General features: G+C 36.6%; 1 protein-coding gene across 4 annotated transcripts in view; it reads left to right on the top strand.

The window, feature by feature from the left end:
- Positions 1-25,589, top strand: part of TENT2 (terminal nucleotidyltransferase 2) — a 73,378-nt gene that overhangs the window by 9,902 nt on the left and 37,887 nt on the right. For 2 of the 4 annotated variants that reach the window (XM_010386004.2, XM_030927282.1), the window contains exons 5-10: positions 901-1,138; positions 16,763-16,877; positions 17,025-17,116; positions 18,749-18,815; positions 21,357-21,426; positions 25,166-25,242. In XM_010386004.2, the coding sequence (XP_010384306.1) occupies positions 901-1,138; positions 16,763-16,877; positions 17,025-17,116; positions 18,749-18,815; positions 21,357-21,426; positions 25,166-25,242 (659 nt within the window). Of the gene's footprint in view, positions 1-900; positions 1,139-16,762; positions 16,878-17,024; positions 17,117-18,736; positions 18,816-21,356; positions 21,427-25,165; positions 25,243-25,589 lie in introns of all 4 variants that reach the window. The other 2 variants (XM_010386002.2, XM_010386000.2) reach the window with 1 other exon arrangement.

The raw sequence follows: 25,589 nt of genomic DNA, 5'->3' as shown, positions 1-25,589 counted from the left end.
ATAAAGTATTACCTACATGAACAACTTAATATATCAATGAAGTTAATGTCTTTTTTCCCAACAAATATTTACTCTTTAATGATTTTTCCCTTTTTATTTTGCAAATATTTAAACCTCCAGAAAAATTTAAAGAATAATATAGTGAATATCTGTATGCCTTTTGCCTAGATTCATGAGTTAAAAGTGTAACATTTGATTCTTTCTCTCTTTTTTTTTTGGCCCACCTGCTTTTTTTCCAGAACTATATAAAAGAAAATTGTTGACACCATTTTATTTTACCTTAAAACATGTCAGCTTATTCCTCCTGAAAAACAAGGCTTTTCTTCTATATAATCAAAATACCTTGATTATTCCCAAGAAATTTAATATTAGTAAAATAATATTATCTGAGTTGCAGCTCTTTTTTGAATTTCTTCGTTTGTCCAATGTCTTTATAGCTTTATTGAAAAGTGTCTGTTAATTTGGTCTTTCCTGCTGATGAGTCAGAACATAGGTGTATTCAAAGAGCCCTTTTTTATAACTAGCACTCAACTCACTTAATCTTATCTTCCGTATGTTATAGTGTGGATCTTTTCTTCTTAGTAATTCTATAAATAGAACTTTTCCTACAAAGTTTTCACTACTGAGATGAAACATTGGGGTAGTTCAAATATGGGAGACTAACTTCAATATATACATGCAGTTTTTTCTGTCTGCATTATCACAATTTTTTTCTAAGGTGTTGAGAGGCATTTCTTGTGCTGAACATGAATATTTTTAAGAGCCATATAAAGCTAATAATGTGACCTTATTGAAAGAATCATAACATTGTCATCTCTTATGATATTTATATATTTTTAATTGCTTTTTGTTATCAAAAAGTTGTATCTTTAATTACTAAGGTATATTGCTTGTTTTCAGGAGATTAAGCGATGAAAAAAACCTTCCTCTTGACGGTAAACGGCAACGTTTCCATTCACCCCACCAAGAGCCAACTGTAGTTAACCAGATAGTGCCTTTATCAGGTGAACGAAGATACTCAATGCCGCCATTGTTTCATACACATTTTGTACCAGATATAGTCAGATGTGTTCCACCTTTTCGAGAAATACCATTTTTAGAACCTAGAGAAATCACACTGCCTGAGGCCAAAGATAAGGTAATAATAATGTAGATTTTAGTTTTGCCTTTTGGGAATTTAGTATAAATAATGTATTAATCAAAAATATTTAATATCCTGGATTAAGTAGAACATGCGTTTTTTTCTTGCAATGTTTAAAGTACTATTCAGCCTAATTTTCTGTATAAACATTACTTCTGATTTTTGGTAGCTATTCTTTTATAGAAGTGCAGGAAAAATCAGATTTTCCCTGATGTATGAAAATTTTATTAGAACCCAAATACTTTCTTAGTTTAGAGAACTCTCCTGTTACTTGTTCTTACTGAAAAAAAAAAAAAGTTTTCGTGTAGCTATTGTAATAGAGTGTTAGAACACATTTTATTTTGGGGAGTCACTGAGAAAAACAATACATTCAAAGTGATATAATCAACAAAGATCTATCAAAAACATTTATAAAAAACATTTTCAGTTAAGTGAAATGAAGCTATTTAAATAATAATTCTTGGAAAATGACATTGTCAGCATTGGGGAACAATGAGTTATTTAACATCTAGTACTAGAAACGTATCTCTCCCCTCCCCCATATTTAGTGAAACCTAATGCGGTTTTTCTGAGTAATTGAGAGGGTTTATAATGTAAATATCGGCATTCTCTTGGGTTGTCTGTTTTTTATACTTGCTGTTTTTGCATTTTCAAAGCTGCCACACTCTTGAGAAATGAGATATTTGTAGGCTAAGGAGAACAACCGTGAAGAAAGTATAGCAACTTTGTTTTACTCATCTTTGGGTTCCTATCAACCAGCATAGGTCTGAAACATAGTAAGTGTACAGAAATGTTGGGTCAGAAAAGCAACATCTGCTTCATTCCTTAGTTGTGCTGCTTTTTTATTCCTCTATTATTCTTTTGTTCTTTAAGTGAGTTATAATTGTACCATAAAATTCACCCTTTTAAAGTGTACAGTTCAGTGGTTTTAAAATATATTCCCAAAGTTGTGCAACTGTACTATCTGATTCCCAAACATTTTCATCACCCCCGAAAGAAACTTTGTACCCAATAGCAGTCATTTCTACTGCTCCCTGGCAACAACTAATCTATTTTCTGTCTTTATCCCATCCTGGCCATTTTATATAAATGAAATCATTCAATATGTGGCCTTTTGTGTCTTGCTTTTTTCATTTAGCATGTTTTCAAGGTTCATCCATGTTGTAGCATACACATCAGTACTTCATCCCTTTTTATAGCTGAATAATACTCCATTGTATGAGTAGACCTCACTTTGTTAATACAGTCCTCAGTTGGTGAATTTCTGGGTTGTTTCCACTTTTCATCTGTTATGAATAGTGCAACTGTGAATATCTGTACAGATTTTTGCATGGACATATGTTTTTACCTCTCTTGGAGTGAAATTGCTTGGTCATATAGTAACTCTGTGTTTAACTTTTTGAGGAACTGCCAAAATGTTTTCTAAAGTGGTTGCACCATTTTACATTCCTATCAACAGTTTTTAGGTGCTGTACGTTCTTCACATGCTTGCTGAACTTGCAGCACTTGTTACTGTCTGTCTTTTTGATTATAGCCATTCTAGTGGGTATGAAATGGTATCTCATCGTGATTTGGATTTGCATTTCTATAATGCCTAATGATATTGAGCATCTTTTCATTTGCTTATTGGACATTTGTATATCTTCTTGGGGAAATGTCTATTCATCGATATCCCTTGCCCATTTTTAAATTGGACTATTTGTCTTTTTACTGTTGGGTTATAAGAGTTCTTTATTTCTTTCTACATATTAGACCCTTACCAGATAATGATTTGTGAATTTATGGTCCCATTATGTGGCTTGTCTTTTTACTTTCTTTTTGGTATCCTTCGAAGCACAAATACCTTTCATTTTGATACAGTCCAATTGTCTATTTTCCTTTGGTTGGTTGTGCTTTTGGTGTCATATCTAATAAACTATTGTTCAGGGTCACGGAGATTAATGCCTATGTGTTAATTTTTAAATTTTATTTATTTATTTTATATTATTTTTTCCCTGCCCTACGTATGTGTTACGCTAAAACTTTTATAGTTTTAGTTCTTACGTTTAGGACTTTGATTCATTTTGAGTTAATTTTTGTATATGATGTAAAGTAGGGGTTCCAACATTATTCTTTTGCTGTTGGTCCAGTTGTCCCAGCAGCTTATTGAAGAAACTGTTCTTTTCTCCTCTGTAACTTTTTTTAACCATATTGAAATAGGAAAAACAATCAGTCAAAATCAGTGGGAGAAAGGAAAACGGCAAAGGAAACTGAGAAAAGATTAACTTGGGTTTTTTTAGTTAGTTTTTTTTTTTTTTGAGATGGAATCTAGCTCTGTCACCCAGGCTGGAGTGCAGTGGCGCGATCTCAGCTCACTGCAACCTCCACCTCCCGGGTTCAAGCGATTCTCCTGTCTCAGCCTCCTGAGTAGCTGGGATTACAGGTGTGTGCCACCATGTCCGGCTAATTTTTGTATTTTTAGTAGAGACAGGGTTTCACCATGTTGATCAGGCTAGTCTTCAACTCCTGACCTCGTGATCCACCCACTTCGGCCTTTCAAAGTGCTGGGATTACAGGCATGAGCCACCGTGCTTGGCCTAGTTTTTTATTTTTTATTTTTTATTTTTTTTATGTTTTGAGACGGAGTCTCGCTCTGTTGCCCAGGCTGGAGTGCAGTGACGTGATCTCGGCTCACTGCAAGCTCTGCCTCCTGGATTCAAGCTATTCTGCCTCAGCCTCTCGAGTAGCTGGGACTACAGGCGCCTGCTACCACACCCACCCAGCTAATTTTTTTGTATTTTTAGTAGAGACAGGGTTTCACCTTGTTAGCCAGGATGGTCTCGATCTCCTGACCTTGTGATCCACCCTCCTTGGCCTCCCAAAATGCTGGGATTACAGGTGTGAACCACCGCGCCCAGCCACCTGGCTAATGTTTTTAATTTTCTTTTTTTGGTAGAGCCAGGGTCTTGCTGTGATACCCAGGGTCTTGCTATGATACCCAGGCTGGTCTTGAACTCCTAGCCTCAAGTGATCCTCCTGCAGTGGCCTCCCAAAGGGCTGGGATTACAGGTATGAGCTACTGCACCTAGCTGTTTTTACTCATTTTAAAGACTATCTTGTAATGCCATAATATGAAAGCCTATGGTATAAATCAAATCAGATCAATCCTTTGAATGAACGTATAAGAATCTTTTTGTCAGGTGTGGTGGCTCACGCCTGTAATCCCAGCACTTTGGGAGGCCGAGGTGGGCAGATCACAAGGTCAGGAGTTCAAGACCAGCCTGGCCAATGTGGTGAAACCCCGTCTGTACTAAAAATACAAAAATTAGCTGGGCGTGGTGGCAGGCACCTGTAATCCCAGCTACTTGGGAGGCTGAGGCAGGGGAATCACTTGAACCCAGGAGGCAGAGGTTGCAGTGAGCCGAAATCATGCCATGGTCCTCCAGCCTGGGCAACGGAGTGAGACTCCGTCTCAAAAAAAAAATAAATAAAAGAATCTTTTACTGGTTTTTTAAGGTATGTATGCTGGTAGCCCTGTTTTCTATGGAATTTATTGTGATAAACTATTGAAAGCTCTCTATTTTTACTTGTATGTGTATGTTGTGATAGTTAACTATTGGAACTAACTACGAGTTTTGCACATGGACTCGGCAAATTTTCAATTTCAGTAAATTTAATAACAATTCACATTAGTGTCAGCATAAACCATCTGGCAAGGTACAGTTCTGTATCAATAATGTTTTAAAATTAGTCATATAGAAAGAAATACTCCTAAATGTTTAGAATTAGGGATTTATCTCAGAAGGCTAAAGATAGATTGTGTAATTGAACCAATTTCTTTATTTTCCTTTTTTGAGACAAGAGTTTTGCTCTTGTTGCCCAGGCTGGAGTGTAATGGCACTATCTTGACTCACTGCAACTTCCATCTCTGGGGTTTAAGCGATTCTCCTGCCTCAGCCTCCCAAGTAGCTGGGATTACAGGCACGTGCCACCATGCCCGGCCAATTTTGTATTGTTAGTAGAGATGGGGTTTCACCATATTGGTCAGGCTGGTCTCAAACTCCTGACCTCAGGTGAACCACCTGCCTGAGCCTCCCAAAGTGCTTACAGCCTCCCAAAGGGATTACAGGTGTGATCCACCATGCCTGGCTGGAACCAATTTCTTTGAGTGCTACTCTCTACCTGTCAGGTTGTGGGAGAAAGAAGGCAAGCAGTTCGTTTTGTGTTTATTTTTAAAGTGAACACTTTCTAAGAAAGCTAACATTGATGTCTCTTTTAGGCATTCTACATATGCTATCTCATTTAGTCTTTTCAGCAACCCCATGACATGGATGTTATCCTAGTGTTATTGAGGCTCAGAAAGCTAAATAACTTACTCAAGGTCATAGCGAGTAAGTGGTAAAACCAAGATTTGATCTCTGTTTCTAAAAATACGAAGAGAAGGAGTTTAAGATACTTAAAATCAAGGGTAGGCAGATGACATTCTAACTCTAATACAAGGTAATCTGTGACAGTGATAATATTTATTGAGTATCTGTCATTACTGGCATTGTGTTTGACAGTTTGTGTGGTTTACTGTTGTTTACTTCTGTAGAGTGTAAAGTGAATGGAGGATTCAGTGTGAGATAAAGTGGGGCAGTGGTTTGAAGCATTGAATGCAAGTAGAATGCTGTTGAAGGTTTTAAAGTAGAAAAATAGCACAGTCAGATTTGTATTTTTAGAAAGTCCTTGCTGTATAGTGAATTTGGTTTAGAATGAAGTGGGCTTGGAAGATGGTGATCACCTTGAAGACTGTTAGATTCATCCTGAAGATGGTTGACCCCCTTGAAGGCTGTTAAATTCATCCTAATGAGAGGCGCTGAAGGTTTCAGTTATGGTAGATGGTAGTGAAAAAGATGTGGGAGATAATGTGTAAGGAAAATTTATAGAATGTGTGGAATAATTGAGTGTAGAAGAGAGAGGGTGAAAGAGACATGAATGACTCCAATGATTTGATTCTGGGTTACTAGTAGAGATAAGGAACCTAGATTTGGGGTATATAGGCTGATTGAGGAAATACTCAAGTTATTTGTACTATGAGAGAATCTGCTATAAAACATTTGTGCTCCTGAGAAACTTCATGTCCTGCAAATTGCACACTAATGATATAGGGCTTATGGGAAATAGGGTTGGAACAGACTACTCAAAACCTAAACAGTTTTGTAACCGGAACACTATCAAGAATAATAATTGATATCTTGGGAAATAACTTGGACAGACCAGGCAGGCAGTTTGGCATGGCTAGATGCTGATGCAGGGGATATTAGAAATACACAAAATAGAGTTGAGATGCTGGCTTGTGCTGGGCATTGAGACAGGCAGTTAAAAATGGAGCTCTGAGTCAGTGAGGATGCTGTTAAGGTAGAGACAAAAGGAAATACACCAGCACAGAGCTCTCCGAGGCTAGGAGTATGTTTTCTTGAGCAGGAATCTTGGATGCAAATGCTTTTTAGTTCTGTTAGATCTGTAAGGACTACATGCTGAGGGGTTTTTTTCTTTCTCGTGACAGTTGTAATGCTACAGTTACAGCTCCATGTACAAATCATGTACAAACCCAACTTGTATGTTGTATTGATACCATTCCCCTGTTTACCAATCACATATAAGCTAATTGGTATTGTAGAAAAATGTAACTGTATTGACAGTATATGTTTGGAGTTCAGAAGTAAGGTCAGGCTGGAGATATAGGGATCCTGAAGAGATCTGAAACAAAAGTGACAGTTGAAACTCCTAGAGTAGATAAGATTTTTAATTTATTTAGCATTCAAATATTTGTGAGCTCTAGGCATGGGAGATACACTGTTTTTCTAAACATACATGGTCTCTGCATTTAGGTACAGCATAGTGAGAGGAGGGGGAGCCATTAAAAAATAATCACACATAGGCCGGGCACAGTGGCTCAAGCCTGTAATCCCAGCACTTTGGGAGGCCGAGGCGGGTGGATTACCTGAGGTTAGGAGTTTGAGACTAGCCTGACCAATATGGTGAAACCCCATCTGTACTAAAAATACAAAAAAATTAGCTGGGCGTGGTGGCATGCGCCGATAGTCCCAGCAACTTGGGAGGCTGAGGCGGGAGAATTGCTTGAACTAGGGAGGCAGAGGTTGCAGTGAGCCAAGATCATGTCACTGTACTCCAGCCTGAGTGACAGAGCAGGACTCTGTCACAGAGCAGGACTCTGTCTCAGAAATAGAAAAATTAAAAAAAAATGCAGATCACAATTTTATTTATATAAATACTGTGCAGGAAATTACTGAGTGCTGAGAGAATGCGTTTGGGGTCTCAGGGAAAACCTCTTAGAGGAGACATTATTTGAGTTGAGATCTGAAAGATGAATGAGTTAACTAGTTAAAGAATGATGGGGAGCTGGGCGCGGTCGCTCATGCCTGTAATCGCAACACTTTGGGAGGCTGAGGTGGGTGGATCCCCTGAAGTCAGGAGTTCAAGACCAACATGGCGAAACTCCATCTCTTCTAAACATACAAAATTAGCCTCGTGGCAGGTGCCTGTGATCCCAGCTACTCGGGAGGCTGAGGCAGAGAATTGCTTGAACCCATGAGGTGAAGGTTGCAGTGAGCCAAGACCATGCCGCTGCACTCTAGCCTGGGAGACAGAGTGAGGCTCCGTCTCAAAAAATAGTGGGGATGGGGAGACTGCTTTAGAGAGCGGAAATAGCATGTTTGAGGTTCCTAATGCAGAAAAGAGAATGGAGTGTACAAATGACTGAAAGATGGCTAGTGTTTCATGAATTAGAGGGAAAGTGGGTGAAGGTGTGGTAGGGGAAGTGGGAAGAGTGGCATATTTTGCAAGGTCTCCTAGGCCATTTTGGACTTTAGCTTAAGAACAGCAGGAACCTATTCAGAGTTGTTTTTTTTTTTTTTTTAAATGCAGTGGACAGATAAGTTAAAAAGGTTATTTTCACTGCACTGTGGAGAGCAGAGTGAAGTTGAGCAAGCATGGATGTAGAGAAGTTATACTATAGTATTTCAAGTGAGAGGCAATGGTACCTTGAATTAGGAAGTGCTAGTAGTTACGAAGAGAAATTAATGGATTTCAGCTGTATTTTAGAGGCAGAATCTGTAACATTTGATGATATATTAGATTACAGTGTCTAAGCCTCTGCAATATCAACATTTTAGGCCAGCTTTCTTTAGTGTGGAGGGGCTGTCCTGTGTACCCTCCTACGTCTAGTAGCATTCCTGCCACCAATCCCTAGTTGTGACAACACAAAATGTCTATGGACATTGCCAGTCGTCCTCTGTGGGACAAAATTGTCCTAGTTGAAAACCACTGGGTTCGATTGAGGAGAATTATTGAGGATTACACTCAAGTTTCTGACTTCTACAGTTGGATGCATGGTGGCATCATTCGCTGAGACAGAATAGAATGGAAGAGGAGAAAAATTTATGTATGTGCTTAATAAGGATTGACTTATGAGTCTGTGGACATGTTGCCTTTAAGATGCTTTTGAAGCATCAGAGTGGATATTTAGCATTGATAATTGAATATACTGCATATAGATTTGGAATTCAAAGGATATTCATTAGCTAGAAATGTGTATTTGGCCATCATCAGCATACAGATGGTAATTGAAGCCTCAGGAAGTGAGTCTGTGTCCAAGACTGGTTGAAATAGGTTGAGGAAAGAATGGGAAAACAAATGCAAACCAATGTTATACACAACTGTTTTGGGAAATTTGGCAGTGAAAGGGGGGAGCAAAAGGTGGGAAGTTGGGACAAGGCTTTTTTTTTGTAAGGTGGGAGAAACTCTGGCCACATATAAATGTTTGTGGGGAAGATTTATAGACAGGAAAGAGGTTGACCACTCTGGAAAGAAAAGAACAATCATGAATAAGGTTTCCTACAAGGTGGAAGGGTAATGGATCCTGTATATAGGTGGAGTGATTGGCCTTAGGTAAGAGAAAAACTTTTTTGAACTGGCTGATAGGAGGAGAGAGGATAGGTATGGATAGAGGGAAATTTGTAGATACGGTAGGGAGACGTTAGTGGAGTTTCCAGGGTTGAATGGCATCTTCCTGTTTTCTCTCTGAATTACTATGCAAGATCATCTGTTGAGACTGGAGAAGATAAAGTAGGATATCAGAGGTTTGAGAATAGTGGAGAATGTTTTGAAATACCATTTACTGAATGTGGGGAATCAAACTCACCAGAGAAACAGAGTGCAGAAGGTTTGAAACATTATTTTCTGGGTAGTGTAGAGGGCTCACTTAAGAGTGGTAATAATGAATTCATTAATAATAATAGTAAGTCAGTCAGCTGAATCTGCCAGCTCCAGGGAAAGATTTTGTTAGAAGTTTTCTTAACTACTTTGAGGATAACCTAAAGAATTGAATTTTGAAAATGAATACCCTCTGAGTTTAAATTTTTTCATCAGGTTTTTTTTTTTTTTTTGTCTTTTTCAAGTTACTATGTTAACAACTCTTCAAAGTAGAAATCAGAGTTATTCCTGAATTTTAACTTTTGTTTTTACTCTATGTTTTAGAAGAATATATGGTTTTCTGCACAAAAAAGAGACTGTAATTAGTTATCTAAGCCCCTGAATTCCATCTACAGTATTAGAACTGTTCTTTGAAATTTCTGGTTTGTAGAAGGTATTATGTGAATTGACTTACTTGATTTTGAATTTTGAGTTGAAATGAGTTTAGGCTGAGGTTTTTCTTGGTATTGATTGTGAAATAAAAAGATGATTATTAAAGAATTGTTACATTTCCTGTGTAATGTTAAATTTGGTAAGGGGCAAATTTTATGGAGCTTCTTGGCATCCTTGGAAGAACACTTTGGGGATAGTTATCTTACAGATCTCTAAATGATCTGTTTTTTTAATTTATGTTTTTGTCAGAAAAATTCAAAAACCACCGAGATGTCAATTTACCCAGAACACCTAAGAGAGAACTCAGACAAAAGAGATCAAATAAAAACTTGTTTTTTTCCTATCCTTTTTTGGGCAATTCTTTGTCCAAGTTCAGGTAATAGTAAGTGCCTAAAGTAATCAAACTTAAGGGGGAAAACAATCAGTAATCCAAATTGCCTTCTCAACCAGCCAGTTTATAAATTAAGAATACTCCCAACTTTGTCCATACACAAAACCGTAGTAATTTAACACACAAACAAAAAGTGGGTTGTTTTAGGCATGACATTTTTCTGGTTCTATTTTATTTCAGAATTGGTTAATTTGATGGGAAAGGGAATTGACTGTGAAGAATGAATTCAAACTTTTATTACACATCTGGCTTTATTTTACTCAGAAAATTAATACCAGCTCTTTCTGTAGCTACATGTAACAAAGACTAAGGCAGTGAGAGAGCCTGAGGAATTGCCAGTTTTTATTGCAATGTTTATATGCTATAATGACCTGTTTTCTGGACCATAATTTAATTTTATTTCTCCCATTTCGAAAGCTCACTGCTGATTTGTGTTTGTTGTTTGTAGATAGCACTTAGGCAAAAAAAAAATTTACATTGTAGTATATGATTAGGTCTTGGTATTTCCAGCTAAAAAGCTTTTTTTTTTTTTTTTTTTTGAGACGGAGTTCTGCTCCGTCGCCCAGGCTGGAGTTCAGTGGCTGGATCTCAGCTCACTGCAAGCTCCGCCTCCCGGGTTTACACCATTCTCGTGCCTCAGCCTCCCCAGCAGCTGGGACCACAGGCGCCCGCCACCTCGCCCGGCTAGTTTTTTGTATTTTTTAGTAGAGACGGGGTTTCACCATGTTAGCCAGGATGATCTCTATCTCTTGACCTCGCGATCCGCCCGTCTCGGCCTCCCAAAGTGCTGGGATTACAGGCTTGAGCCACCACGCCCGGCCTAGCCAAGGATATTTCATATTATACATTCCTCCTCTCTGTTTTTTTTTAAAGAATTATAAGAACAGTGAGCCATCTCCTGGAATATTTCTCTAAATTAAAGCACCAGAAATCTTGTTTCAACGTATATGTGCATTTCTTTTTTTGTCTTATCTGAGCTCTCAGTGTTTGTTCTAGGGTAAAGTAGTATGATTTGATAATGTGAATCCCCAAGTTAATGGGTAGATAATGAGGAAAATTCTTTCACATAAAAACTCATTAAATCTCCATTATAGTAGACCTTGGGAAAGAAAAAGTGTTTCCATGCATGTAAAAAACGGAGAGGAACAAGAATATGGAATTTCATATTTTCCAGGTCATTGTAAATTTTTTCACATGGATTCTTTCTACATTAACAGGGTCATTCAGATGAAAGCACTTTATGAATATAATAACATTCCACTTGGGCATTGTAAAGAAATTTTTTAATTTTTTAATTTTTAAATTTTTTTTTGGAGACAGAGTCTTGCTCTGTTGCCCAGGCTGGAGTGCAGTGGTGCAATTTCAGCTTACTGCAACCTCCCATTTCCTGGGTTCAAGTGATTCTCCTGCCTCAGCCTCCTGAGTAGCTGGGACTACAGGTGCATGCCACCACGCCTGGCTAATTTTTTGTATTTTGGTAGAGACAGGGTTTCACCATCGTTGCCCAGGCTGGTCTTGAACTCCTGAGCTCAGGCAACCCGCCCACCTCGGCCTCCCAAAGTGCTAGGATTACAGGCATGAGCTACCTTGCCCAGCCAAGAAGTTTGTGTGTTGATTTTGCTATTCAACAAAGACTGAGTACCTACTGTGAATTCTAGGATTATGTTGATCCAATCTGCCTGATTCTCTAGATCATGGGTTGGCAGAGGGGCCAGATAGTAAATATTTAGGCATGTGGGCTATGTAAGTCCTCTGTTGCATATTCTTTTTTCTTTTCTTTTTGACAATGCCTAAAAGTAGAAATTATTTAGCCTGCTGCCCATACTTGGCCTAAATAGTTTGCCAACCCTTGCTCTAGGTCAGTAAAACTTAATCCTTCAAGTATCATTTAAAATTTTATGTTAGCCGCTTTTACTGGAGATCTTTTTCACATTTGTTACAAACTTGGACACTTTTCTTTTTAGCTTTTTATTATGGAAAATATCAAACCATATACTAAAGTAGAGAGAAAAACGTATCATAAATCCTCATGTTGTCCACTTTAACAATTGCCAACATATGACCATAACAATTAACAACATATGACTAATCTTATTTCACCTTTACCTCCCTCCCTCATTAGTTTGAATCAGATTCCAGTTATTTTATTTGTAAATAATTCAGTGTTCTGATATTCAGTTGATCTTTTTTGTTTATCCTTCCGTCAGGGCCATACCATCTTGATTACTGTAGCATTATAAGTATGGAAGTCAGGTGGGTTAAATTCTCCAACTTTTTTCTCAGCTATTCTTGGACTTTTGCCTTTCTAAGTCAAATTTAAAATTCTTTTGTCACTTTCTAGAAAGAAGCCTTCTGGGCTTTTGATTTCTTTTTCATTTGTTGTGAAACACATTATATCAAATGGGCTTTTGAGTTTGATTGCATTGAATCTAAAGGTCAATTCTGGGAGAATTGACATCCTTAACAATAGTCTTTTGATCCATGAATGTGGTATATATCTCTCCCTTTATTTAGGTCTTTAGGTTCTCTCAATGTTTTCTAGTTTTCAGTATGCAAATCCTGCACATCTCTTGGTACATAGATTTCTAAATATTTCATGCTTTTTGCTGCTATTGTGAAGTTTTTAAAAAGTAAATTTTTAATTGTTTGTTGATAGTATATATGCTTTAAGTAGTGAATTATCTTTTTAGAAAATTAAAACGAGAGAAAAGGCCTTGGTTTTTTATATTATGTTAAACATATTAGTTTTGTTTACACATTCTTCTGGTGTGCTTTGTTGTCGTAGAAATGTTACTCTACAGCCTGGGCAAAATAGTGAGAACCTGTCTCTGAAGAAAAGAAATTAACCAGATGTGGTACTGCATACCTTTAGTCTCAGCTACTTGCAGGGCTGAGATGGGAGGATTGCTTGACAGGAGGTCAAGACAGCAGTGAGCTCTGATTGCACCATTGCTCTCTAGTCTGGGCAACACAGTGAGACCATGTATCCAAAAAAAAAAAAAGTTGCTCAATGTATTCTCATTTTTCTTACAAATACTTTGTATGGGAATTGATTAGAATACTTTCAGGCGTTATTTCTTCAATATGTTCTTCTGTCCTCTCCCATTCTTACCTCTTTCGAGATTCCAGTTCTTTCTTTCTGTTATTTGTCTTTGAGATGGCTTTTTCTGTACTACTTTCATTTTATTTTATTTCAGTGTTTTTGAGACAAGGTCTTCCTCTGTTGCCCAGGCTGGAGTACAGTGATGTGATCATGGCTCACTGCAACCTCGACCTCCCAGGCTCAAGCAATCCTTCTGCTTCAGCCTCCCTAGTAGCTGAGACTACAGGCACGTACCACCATGCCCAGCTAATTTTTAAATTTTTTGTAGAAATGAGGTTTTGCCATGTTGCCAAGACTTGTCTCAGATTCCTGGGCTTAAGTGATGCGCCTGCCTTGGCCTCCCAAAGTGCTGGGATTATTGGCGTGCTCAGCCACCATGCCCAGCAGTGTGCTACTTTTATTTGGAGAGGGTTGAGCAGGCTAGCTTTGTGGCTCTAGGACTTCTCATCTTCTGTTTTTTTTTGTGTGTGTGTGTGTGGCAGAGTCTCACTCTTGTCACCCAGGCTAGAGTGCAGTGGTGTGATCTCAGCTCACTGCAACCTCTGCCTTCTCGGTTCAAGTGATTCTCTTGCGTCAGCCTCCCGGGTTGCTGGGACTACGGGCATGTGCCACTACTCCTGGCTAATTTTTTTGTATTTTTAGTAGAGATGCTGTTTCACCATGTTGGCCAGGATGGTCTTGATCTCTTGACCTCGTGATCCACCTGCCTCGGCCACCCAAAGTGCTGGGATTACAGGCGTGAGCCACCACGCCCAGTCCTCTTCTGTTCTTGTGTAGTATTCAGAAATATACTTCCTGAGTACTTTTGCTTTTTTCCTTTCCTACTTTTGTCTAGAGCAGAATTTTTTCTCTGTACTATTGGCATTTTGGGCCAGATAATCTTTGCTGTGGTAGAGTTGTCCTCTGTATTGTACGATGTTCACTGACATCCTGGCCTCTACCTACTAGATACCAGGGACCTTCCCTCTGCCCTGCCTGGTCCTGTTATAATAACCAAAAATGTTTTCATATTCATATGTCCACTGAGAGGCAGAATCATTTTATACCTTTCCTTTTCTCCTGATGGCTCTGTACTGTCCAGTTTAGGTTTCTCTTCTGGGTAGTTTCTGCTGTTGCTTTTTCTTGGAAGGGAACCTCATTTTGTTTGGAGGTCTCTGATCTTTCTGTGGTCCCCTTGCATTTACCTATGAATTGTAGCCTATGAAGCTGCTTGCCTATTTTGATTGTGGTACATTGATGTGGGCTGCTTAGTTTGGTGAGTGAGGGGAAGAAGATATTACCTATAAGCAATTTGATTTCTGCATGTTCTGTTTTTAAGACTGTTTGAAATCCCATTCCCTTTTCTTTTACCGTATCTGATACCGTGTGAATCTTGCTGCTATTGGTATTTGTCTCACTCCTGAGTGTTCATGATGAATACTTGGTCAGTCAATTGTGTTTTAATTTTTGGCCACATTTTGGTTTGGTTTGATCTCTTTGATTTATTTTCCTAGTTGCTGTCTTTTGTGGGGTGGGTATTCAGAGATTTTAAAGAAAGTTATGCTTCTTTCATTGCCAAATTGCCTAGAATGCCTCTGCCTTCTTAAAATGAAGATTCTAAATATGTAAAAGACAACATTTTTCATGATGTGTGATACTTTTGCCTCATTATGGGCTATAAGGCAGTCCTAGAGAGGGAGAAATTGAAAATACAAGAGCAGGACTAAAAAACTGGTAGAGGTGTTTGTGCCCTTAAGGTGACCAGAAGGCTTGAATACAAAATTATTGGTAGAGAGATTAGCTTTGAATGGGGAAAAGGGCGCCTTTTTTTTCCCCTCAGATATGTTTGTTTTTAGGACTGTAGTTAAGAGGCTGAGGAATATCACATTTGGTATTCTCAATTTTCATAGTAAACTTTAACTGTATCTGCTAGAGAAAGGGAGATAAGTTTAGAGGGCTTGAAGAAGATAGTAAACATTTTGGAATGGTATAATGAAAAACAGAAGCAATATCTAACCAAAGACTTGGAAGAAATTGCTAAGTGATGCTAAGGGCCAACCTAATACTGTAAACTTGAAATACTCCAATTGTATGATTTTAATTTTTTTTTCAGTTTTGTCTCTTAGCAACTTAGATGTAAGAGCAGAGAAGGTGTGTGTGTGTTTTTTTTTTTTTTTTTTTTTTAATATTGACCTAAGATTGGGGTTTTGTAGGACACGTATTAGAACATGACAAGGAGATAATGTTGTTAAGGCATGATAAGAGAGTGGTTCGAGGGATGCACTGTGTGGTGTAGACTGCATAGGAAAAGAAATAACACCATTTAGGTGCTGATGGCCTGGCAGAAAAGGGAGGCTTCAAGGGAATCTGGATCTCTTGTGGTTCTAGAGCAGGTATGAGGAGAGTGAGAAAGTGTGAATTGGATAGGAGATTGAAGCCAAGATAGTATATTGGAATTTAAAATTTCAGAGCTAGAGCAGTTCCAGTTTATTGTAAAGACCGCAATTTAGGAGTGTATACTGATGAAGAATACTGGAGGAAATAAAAGTCCAGAAATGGAGTATGTCGTGATATATAGCCCATTTCAGATAGGGAAATCACCTATGTTGTTGGCAAGAGTTGGGCTAGAGGGAAAAGTGTGAACCAAATCAGTAGATAAAAGGGTGGTAGGGTCAGGTGTGATGGCTCACACCTGTAATCCCAGCACTTTGGGAGGCTGAGGCAGGCGGATCACTTAAGGTCAGGAGTTCGAGAGCAGCCTGGCCAACATGGCACAACCCTGTCTCTACAAAAATTGAAAAATTAGCCGGGTGTGGTGGCAGATGCCTGTATTCGCAGCTACTTGGGAGGCTGAGGTAGGAGAATCGGTTGAACCCAGGAGGCTGAGGTTGCGGTTAGCCGAGATCGCACCACTGCATTCCAGGCTGGGCGATGAGTAAGACTCCGTCTCAAAAAAAAAAAAAAAAGGGTGGTAAGTACATGGCAACATGAAGTTAGGGTTCAGGGCATTATTACAAGAATGGGACAGGGGGTGGTTTGCATGAGCCTAGAAGACCAGGGGCTGGTGACATCTCTCTTATATTTGGTATTTGTGGGTGTGAATACTAGGGATTGGGCAAACTTCTTTAAAGAGCCAACTCACATATTGTTTCTGTTGCATATTCTTATTTGTTTTCATAATCCTTTAAAAATGTAAAAAAATTCTTTGCTCAGGGGCCATACAAATACAGTGAGCAAGTGTTAAACAGTTTGCTGACCCATGGATTATTTTTATTATGAAGTATGTGTCTGTACTTTTCTGTGAGTTGTAAATTTTACTTTGTAAAATTTATATATAGTTTTTCAGACCGTTCTCCTCCTGTACTTCAGTAATAGTAGCTTTGTTTTGGAAACTATTCAGAAGATAATATATATTCCCTTTTAAAATAGTGTCAATATAATTGATTTATACTTCTCCATATGGCAATTACTTTTACATCGCTGAACAAAACTTTTACTTTTTTTTTGCGGTGGATTCAAGTTGAGTCAGCAGATACTGGAATTATTTGAAACATGTCAGCAGCAAATAAGTGATTTAAAGAAGAAAGAACTCTGTCGAACACAGCTGCAGAGAGAAATTCAGCTATTATTTCCACGTATGTTTCCCTATTTTGCATGCCCTTTAGGGTATATGCATTCCTATTTTAAATTTTATCTTTTTTTTTTTTTTTTTTAATAGGCACAGAACCAGTGCACCTTGTTTAGATTTTAAATACTCTTACTACTTTCTTCTGTTTCTTTAGAAAGCAGACTTTTTTTGGTTGGGTCCTCTTTAAATGGATTTGGTACCCGGAGCAGTGATGGTGATTTATGCCTAGTTGTTAAGGAAGAACCAGTAAGTAAGGAAACATTTATTCCAAGTATGTTTCTCGTGTTAATGGGTTAAGAAATTTTACATAAAAGTCATTGAGGAAAAAAAATTTGCTTTGTTGTGATTACTTCTTTGAATTTTGTTTACCATAATTGCAGGAAACCTAGGAAATTTTTTATTTTTAAGGCATGTGCACAATAAGCATAATACGAAGTATAGCATTAATTTAATTCTAAGTTTTTAAAGTGAGATGGCTTCACTATATGTTGTGTTTTTTTTTTCAAGAACTCTGCCTCTGTTTTGAAATGTCATTAGTTTGGATATGTTATCAGGATGCAGCAAAGAAGAGCATGTGGCAATATTATCTTCTTGATATATTTCATTTCCATTTGAATTCTCAGTGATTCTATTTTTAATTTTTACTTTTTTCTCCTTGAAAATGCTTATTAAGGGAAAATAGATTTCACTGAAATTTAAAATAAGACTATCATGTTTATTAAATTTAAAATATTTTTCTCTGACATTTTGCCTTTTTTTTTTTTTTTTTCTTTTTCTTTAGCAACGATACTGTGTTATTTAGTACAGGTTGAGTATTCCTTATCTAAAATGCTTGGGACCAGAGTTTTTTGGATTTGAGATTTATTTTTTTTTTTTTGAATACTTACACTATACTTAACATTTGAACATCCCTGATCCAGATCTGAAATGCTCCAATGAACATTCCTTTGAGTATCATGTCAGTACTCAAAAAGTTTCAGATTTTGGATTTCAGGTTTTTGGATTAGGGATGTTCAACCTGTAGTATGTTTACCTGAATTTCCGGTTAACTGATACTCCTGTGTTTAATACTGCAGTAATTGGTGTTCATTAAGCTGACTTGAAGCAGCCTCTTTAAGATGCTGAGGTTTCTTCTGAACTACCGGTGATTAAATTAAGCTCAGTGTAATTTTATTATGTTTTATATCTTTAAAAATACAAAAAATTATTGAATGTTAATGTATAATTTTACTATTCCTATTATTCCACTAGCAAAAATGACTTCTCGTTACTGCAAATCAGAAAGAGATTTATTCCAGGAAGAATGATATTTTTCTAGGCTTTGAAATCATAGAAAGTTTAAAAAAACCTCACATTATTAACAGTGGAGAATACAAGGGTTGTAATTAAAACTTTTTTGTGCTGATAGATTATACTCAAGCACATCCCACTCATCCTCTAGTCTTATTCACATGTCTAAATCATGTTGTCATAGCTTTTACACAAACTGAGGCACCATAGATATGAAACTATCCTTGAGCAGCTTAAGATCTAGATAAGGCTGAAATTCTGTTTATTTTTGTTGGAGGTTGCTTTTTGTACAGTGTTATACTGAAGGGAAAAGTGACATAAATGGCTGTTTCAGAATTGCTTTGAAAATTGTGCTTTTAAGCTTAAAATCAGGAATTGATTTAGAAATGTAGATGTGAAAGATAGCATTAAAGGTTGACTTTTTCTATAATTTAGAAAAATAAATTTCCTTGGGTATATTGAAAAATAACTCCAAAAGAAAGTGTATCTTGTATGTTTTTTGTTGAGATACGTTAGGAAAATGAAACATTAAGCTTAGAAAGATAATGAAAAAACACTTTATTTTTAACTTTTCAGTGTTTTTTTCAGGTAAATCAGAAGACTGAAGCACGGCATATACTCACCTTAGTCCATAAACACTTCTGTACTAGACTTTGTAAGTCTGACATGCCTCAAGTTTGTATGTCACCTGACATAACTTTATTTAAAATGCCTCTTACATTATCTTCTGGTAAGAATTGTTTATTCTGGTCAGGATAGGTATAATATGGATCCTTTTTTCCAAATGAATTTCTTTTAACTTTTGATTAAAAAGAAGAGTGATCATTTATTCAACATATCTTTATGGCTCTTACTGCAAAATATACCACCTGCTGCAGTGGGGGGGATTCAAAGATATGTAAGTTTTAGTTCTTTTTCTCAAAAGCTTATAGATTGTTAGGGAAATTAAAGCATGAATATAAATAGTTGTAATAACAGAGTATCTGTGAAAGGCTAAAAGTGTTGATACACATAAAGTCCTGTAGGCTTTATGTGTGTGACAGTTTCATCTGGCTTGCAATGATACGCGTCTTTACTTGTTTTAAAAATAAGATCACTGAACATGAGACTTAAATGTATGACTTCAACAGAAAGCAAATTGTTGACTTAAGCCATTTTATTTTACGATTTTACTTTTTGAGTACACTGACTCTAAACAGATTTTAATCCACATGTTAAGCCATCTCAAATAATTTCTTTTTATATAGAATTTTATAGAAAGTTAAAGTTATCCTGTGTGATATTGGAAGGACACATGTTCATTTGTTGAACAGACATTCATTATGTGCCAGACTTTGAGCTGGAATGTACAAGTCAAGTAACAAGTCACTGTCTTTGAATAACTTACATCTATTGTAGAAGAGAAATAAATGAAGTGATTTATTTCTTTGGACCTAGGCTTCTGCATTCTGAATTATTCTGTAAAATAAAGAATAATTCATACTTAAGTGGATTTTTATTAGCTATTTGAATCAAAATATTAAAAATGGAAGGTACCTTAAAGATCATGTAATTCACATGAATTTCTTTTTCTTTTTCTTTTGGTTATTTTTAATAGTTAAGGAAACTGGTGATCAATGGATTTAGTAACTTGCCTGGACTATAGTTTGTTGGTCTCAGAACCTGTACTTATTGCTCAAAACTTTTAACTCCTAATTTTATTTTTCTGAATTCCTGCACATATATTCTATTTTGAAGCTTGATATATTCTTTTTTTTTTTTTTGAGACAGAGTCTCGCACTATCACCAGGCTGGAGTGCAGTAGCACGATCGCGGGTCGCTGCAACCTCCCCCTCCCTGGTTTAAGCGATTCTCATGCCTCAGCCTCCCTATTAACTGGGATTACAGGTGTGTGCCACCTCACCTGGCTAATTTTTTATTTTTAGTAGAGACGGGGTTTTGCCATGTTGGCCAGGCTGGTCTCAAACTCCTGGCCTCAAGTGATACATACTCTTTGACCTCCTAAAGTGCTGGGATTATAGGTGTGAACCACCAAGCCCAGCTGATATATATTCTGTAATTTTGATAGTAAAACATTATAACAGAAAATTTTCAGGTTTCAAAAAATCCTGGTACTACTTTATCTGTAGTTAAAAAATTAGAAAATTGCTCATTTGGGAAAGATTTTCAGAATTTCATTTTTATACACTTCTGTATTTTCCTAATTTTCTATGATAAGCATGTATTACTTTCAATAATTTTTTAGTTTGATGGAATAAAAATATGTATATACATTTTTTTTTTTTTTTTTTTTGGAGACGGAGTCTCGCTCTGTCACCCAGGCTGGAGTGCAGTGGCCGGATCTCAGCTCACTGCAAGCTCCGCCTCCCGGGTTCACACCATTCTCCTGCCTCAGCCTCCCGAGTAGCTGGGACTACAGGCGCCTGCCACCTCGCCCAGCTAGTTTTTTGTAGTTTTTAGTAGAGACAGGGTTTCACCGTGTTAGCCAGGATGGTCTTGATCTCCTGACCTTGTGATCCGCCTGTCTCAGCCTCCCAAAGTGCTGGGATTACAGGCTTGAGCCACCGCACCCGGCCTGTATATACATTTTATTATATGTTGTGTATGATATGTGTATATATGTAATACATATGTGTATATATTTGAATTTCCTATCAACTGATACTCCTGTGTATAATAGCACAATAATTGGTGTTCACTAAGCTGTTCTGAATTTTTCACTTGTAGAGATCATGTGTATAATAAATATATGTGTTTTTCACTCATAGAGATCACACTTACTGAATGCATCCAAGCCCCATGTATCATGTTGCAAAGCATTTCCACACATAAGACTCTGTAAATATGATTTCTACAGTTACCATGATACCTTACTCTGTGCTGTACCAAAATTAGCTATTCCCTCTGCTGCTAGCCTAGATATATTTTCACTCTTACAGTGGTCTGATGAACTTCTCTATAGATACTATATTAGACCACATTCCTGAAAATAACCTTAATATAAAGCCCCCTAAATGGTATTACTGGAGCCTCCAACCTTAGAAGAATTTGATAATGTCCTCGCTTATATTCTTTTTCACAGACGTTTTCTTAAATTATTTTAGCTTAGTAAATGCTATTTTTTTAAAAACGTGGATTGGAACACTATGAATTCTAGAAACATTTGCCGATATTCACATTATCTTTTGTCTTTCAGCGGGCTACATTGAGAGACCTCAGCTGATTCGAGCAAAAGTGCCAATTGTGAAGTTCAGGGATAAAGTCAGGTAAGTAATTAATGAACCTTTGTCAGTTCCTTTAGATCATTTTTAGATACTCATCTGATAAAGATAATTAAGAATTGTATGTTGTAGCATTACAGTTTATTTTCATCAGTTTTTAGAAATCATTTGACTTGGTGTTTGAAATGGTTTTTTAAAATTGAGCGATACTTGATGCTTAACTATACTTAGCTATTCTGCTTGACATTTTGAATATGTGAGACTATCCAATTTAAAGAGTATGTACATATTTGTATATTAGATTTTTAAATGATCTCTTGCCTTTTGGAAGTAATGCGTTCTGAAGAACATAATTAATTAGACATACTAATATCAAGGGATTTGTTGTAAATACAGTTGTGATTAAACAAGTTATGTTTCATTTTAATGAAAGATACATATAATATCTAGAGAATAGATAATGAACGAACAACAGCAAAATATACTTGTTCCATTTCAGAATTTATATTTATATGTTCTACCAGCTTGGGTTCTGAATTTCTTATGGGCATTAGAATTGGGATCTTTTATATAATATCTGAATGCAAAATGTAAATAGATGTTGATTATTTCATTAAACTGATTCGTTACTGTTTTCTAAAAATAGAATTGTAACAGATTTCATAAAATTTGTCCAGTTTTACAAAATTAATACTGAAATTATGCCCCCACACACACATTATTGATCTTTATCTTTCATAGATTGTGTTTTCACAAATTTGCCTACTTGCTAAAAGTTACTTGTAACTCCGCACATGAATATTCATACGCTTTAGCAGTCATTTCATGGGCATACACAGAGTGGTGAAAATTTCAAATCACCCAATACCATGTTTCCAGCTGAGATAGAATTAGGTGGCACACTGTCTTCTTGTTCAGCTTCGTACTGTAAACAAATAGCCTCCTCGTAGTCTAATTAATGCCATATTTTTCACATTTTTGTGCTTTTTTGCTTTTTAGAATGGCCCCCAAGCATAGTGTGGAGTTACTTTCTAGTGTCCCCAAGTGCAGGAAGGCTGTGATGGTGCCCTATGGAGAAAATACGTGTTAGGTAGGCTTTGCTCGGGCATGAGTTACAGTACTCTTGGCCATGAGTCCACTGTTAATGAATCAACCATATATATTAAATACAGTGTCTTCAAACAGAAGCACAACATAAAACTTGGTTACGTATTGATGAGTTTATGAAAATGTGACCAGGCTGGCAGAAACCTAACTCTGTGCTTACCCGAGGAGCAATGATATATAGTATTCACTAATTCAGTGTTTGCAGCAACTTTATAGAATGTAGCTACTATGAATGATGAAAATTGACTGAATATATATATTTTAAACAAACTTTAATGCCTGGCTCAAGCCATTCCTTTATATATCTAAACATCGATCAGATCTATAAATACTTATTAAATTTCTGCCAAGTAAATTGTGTTAGATTTTCCTAAAGCAGATATGAAATATATAGGGAGATAAAACATAAAGTTATTATATTATCTAATTATAAGTTTTTAATAATATATGGTTGTAGTTATAGTTACAAAAATGGTTTTATTCTTTTTCTGTTTTAAGATTATCATACAAACTTTTTTTGTTCTTAAGCATTTTTTTTTTTTTTAAGAGACAGTTTTACTGTGTTGCCCAGGCTGGAGTACAGTGGCATGATCATAGCTCACTGTAACCTCAAATGCCTGGACTCAAGTGATCCTCTCATTTCAGCCTCCTGAGTAGTTAGGACTACAGGCACACACCAACACACTAGGTTAATTTTTGTATTTTTGGTAGAGACAGGGTCTCGCCATGTTGCCCAGGCTAGTTTCGAACCCCTGGCCTCAAGCAATCCTCCTACCTTAGCCTCCCAAAGTTCTGGAATTACAGGAGTGTGCCGCTGCACCTGGCCAAATCCTACTTCCCAACAGAACCATATCTCATGAATATTTGGTTATATCATTAAGTATTGTTCTACAGCTCATTTTTAATGGCTTTATATTTTTTCATTGAGTGAATAAATTGTCATTAACTTAACCATTCCCCTGTGTTTGAACATTTGGTGTGTTTCTAGTTTTTAGATAACATAAATAAGCATTTTGTGCATAAATTCTTTCCATATTGAGGATGAGTTTTTTAGTATTTCTAGAAGTAGTATTGAAGCAGGAACTATGTATATTTTTAAAGCTCTGAATTCAATTTTGGAAAAATTTTTAAGTGCAGACTAGTTGCCATCTATGTGTTTTTCTTTTCTATACTATATAGATGTAGTACAAATTGGCTTCAGTGTTAGACTTACACAAACACAAAGAATAACTCTATTATTACTGTAAGTTTCCCAAAGCCAAATAATGTATAATATCTGAAGTGTTAATACTACTATCTATTTTTATTAATATGCCTGGATAATGGAAAGATTGTAAGATTTCTTTTGTTCCCCTAAATAAGAAAGACTGAAATGGTAGATTTCAAATTTATACTTAAAAGCTGTAATTAATATAGAAAGATTTCGTTTTTATTTTAGACAATCTTTTCACAGAAAAATTTAGTATTTATAAGTTGGGATCTCACATGGGTATGAATAGAACTGACTTACAGAAAGTAATCCTTCGTTTTTATATGAGTTTAGCCGTTTTTTGTAGATTGAGTCATTATTGCCCTATTTTCTGTTTTTTGTTTTTTTTGAGATGGAGTCTCGCTTTGTTGCCCAGGTTGGAGTGCAGTGGTGCGATCTCGGCTCCCTGCAAGCTCCACCTCCCGGGTTCACGCCATTCTGCTGCCTCAGCCTCCGAGTAGCTGGGACTACAGGCGCACACCACCACGCCTGGCTAATTTTTTATATTTTTTGTAGAGATGGGGTTTCACCGTGTTAGCCAGGATGGTCTCGACCTTCTGACCTTGTGGTCCGCCCGCCTTGGCCTTCCAAAATGGGATTACAGGTGTGAGCCACCGTGCCCGGCTGTTGCCCTATTTTCTAAATTATGAACTGCATATATTTGCTTCCAAATAAATAATCATTATGTGTTTGAGTATTATAGATAGCTCTTTCCAGGTATCAGTAGCCTAATTTGACATGATACTGTAATTTACTAGCCATTTTAGAGGAAATATAATGTGTAGACAGAGCTTCTAAATTTTTTTCCCCTGCATTTTATTTGGCTTTTTATTCCTGTTGTTTTAAAGTATATGATGCTATAATTCTAGATTATTTGAGAATGTATAACTTAATGGGATAGCTTGCTCAGAAATGTTTTTGGTCACATAGTTGTGTTTATCTGGAAATGATTGTGAGATTTAAACATTTTCAGCTGGATATGGTGGCTCCTACCTGTAATACTGGTGATTTGGGAGGCTGAGGTGGGGGTACTGCTTGAGCCCAGGAGCTTGAGGCTGGAGTAAGCTATGATTGTGCTACTGCACTCCAGCCTGGGCCACAGAGCTAGAGTCCATCTCTTTAAAGGAAAAAAAAAAAAGATTTAAAAATTTTCTTTGGGGTAATTGGAGCCTTAGTAGTATGTTACTGATTTTTCCACTAGTCTTATTTTATATTTTCAGTACTCACCAAATCACATCAAAATAACATACTGAGTATTTGTTCATTCTTATTTCTTTAGTGTGTCATGTGAAAAACACAGGTCTATGGCCTTTGGGCCCATGCTATTTTGCATCATGGGATGGATGAGCATTAATTTAGTTATTAGGAAGGAAGTTTTTTTGTTCTTCAGCTAAAGTTTATTGTTTTTTTTTTTTTTTTCTTAAATAGTTGTGTGGAGTTTGACTTGAATGTAAACAATGTTGTTGGAATAAGAAACACATTCCTTCTCAGAACTTATGCATACCGTAAGTTTGTGGTTTGTTTATAAAAAATTAGCCTCTTTTTTCTTTATTCATTTTTAAAGACGTTTGTCATAAATAGTGACATCCCTTTAGTTGTGTTTAAGTATATCTTATTTTATTTGTATATGTTGCTACACTAAAATCATATACTATCAGTCATAGGTGAATCAAGTGACATTTTAATAATTGGTAATTTTTAAAGGGTAACTAAGGTGAGTTTTAGACATAAGACACATTTATGGTGAACAGACACAGTGTTTAATATACACAGAGACAGTGCTCTTTATTTTGGCATGGATCTGGGAAATAATGTAAACTTTTAAAGAAACTGTAATGTCTCTTACCATGTT

The sequence above is a fragment of the Rhinopithecus roxellana genome, chromosome 3, assembly GCF_007565055.1.
Source record: "Rhinopithecus roxellana isolate Shanxi Qingling chromosome 3, ASM756505v1, whole genome shotgun sequence".
Taxonomy (NCBI): Eukaryota; Metazoa; Chordata; class Mammalia; order Primates; family Cercopithecidae; genus Rhinopithecus; species Rhinopithecus roxellana.
The sequence above is the reverse complement of the archived record's forward strand: the minus strand, read 5'-3'. Positions and strand labels throughout refer to the sequence as shown.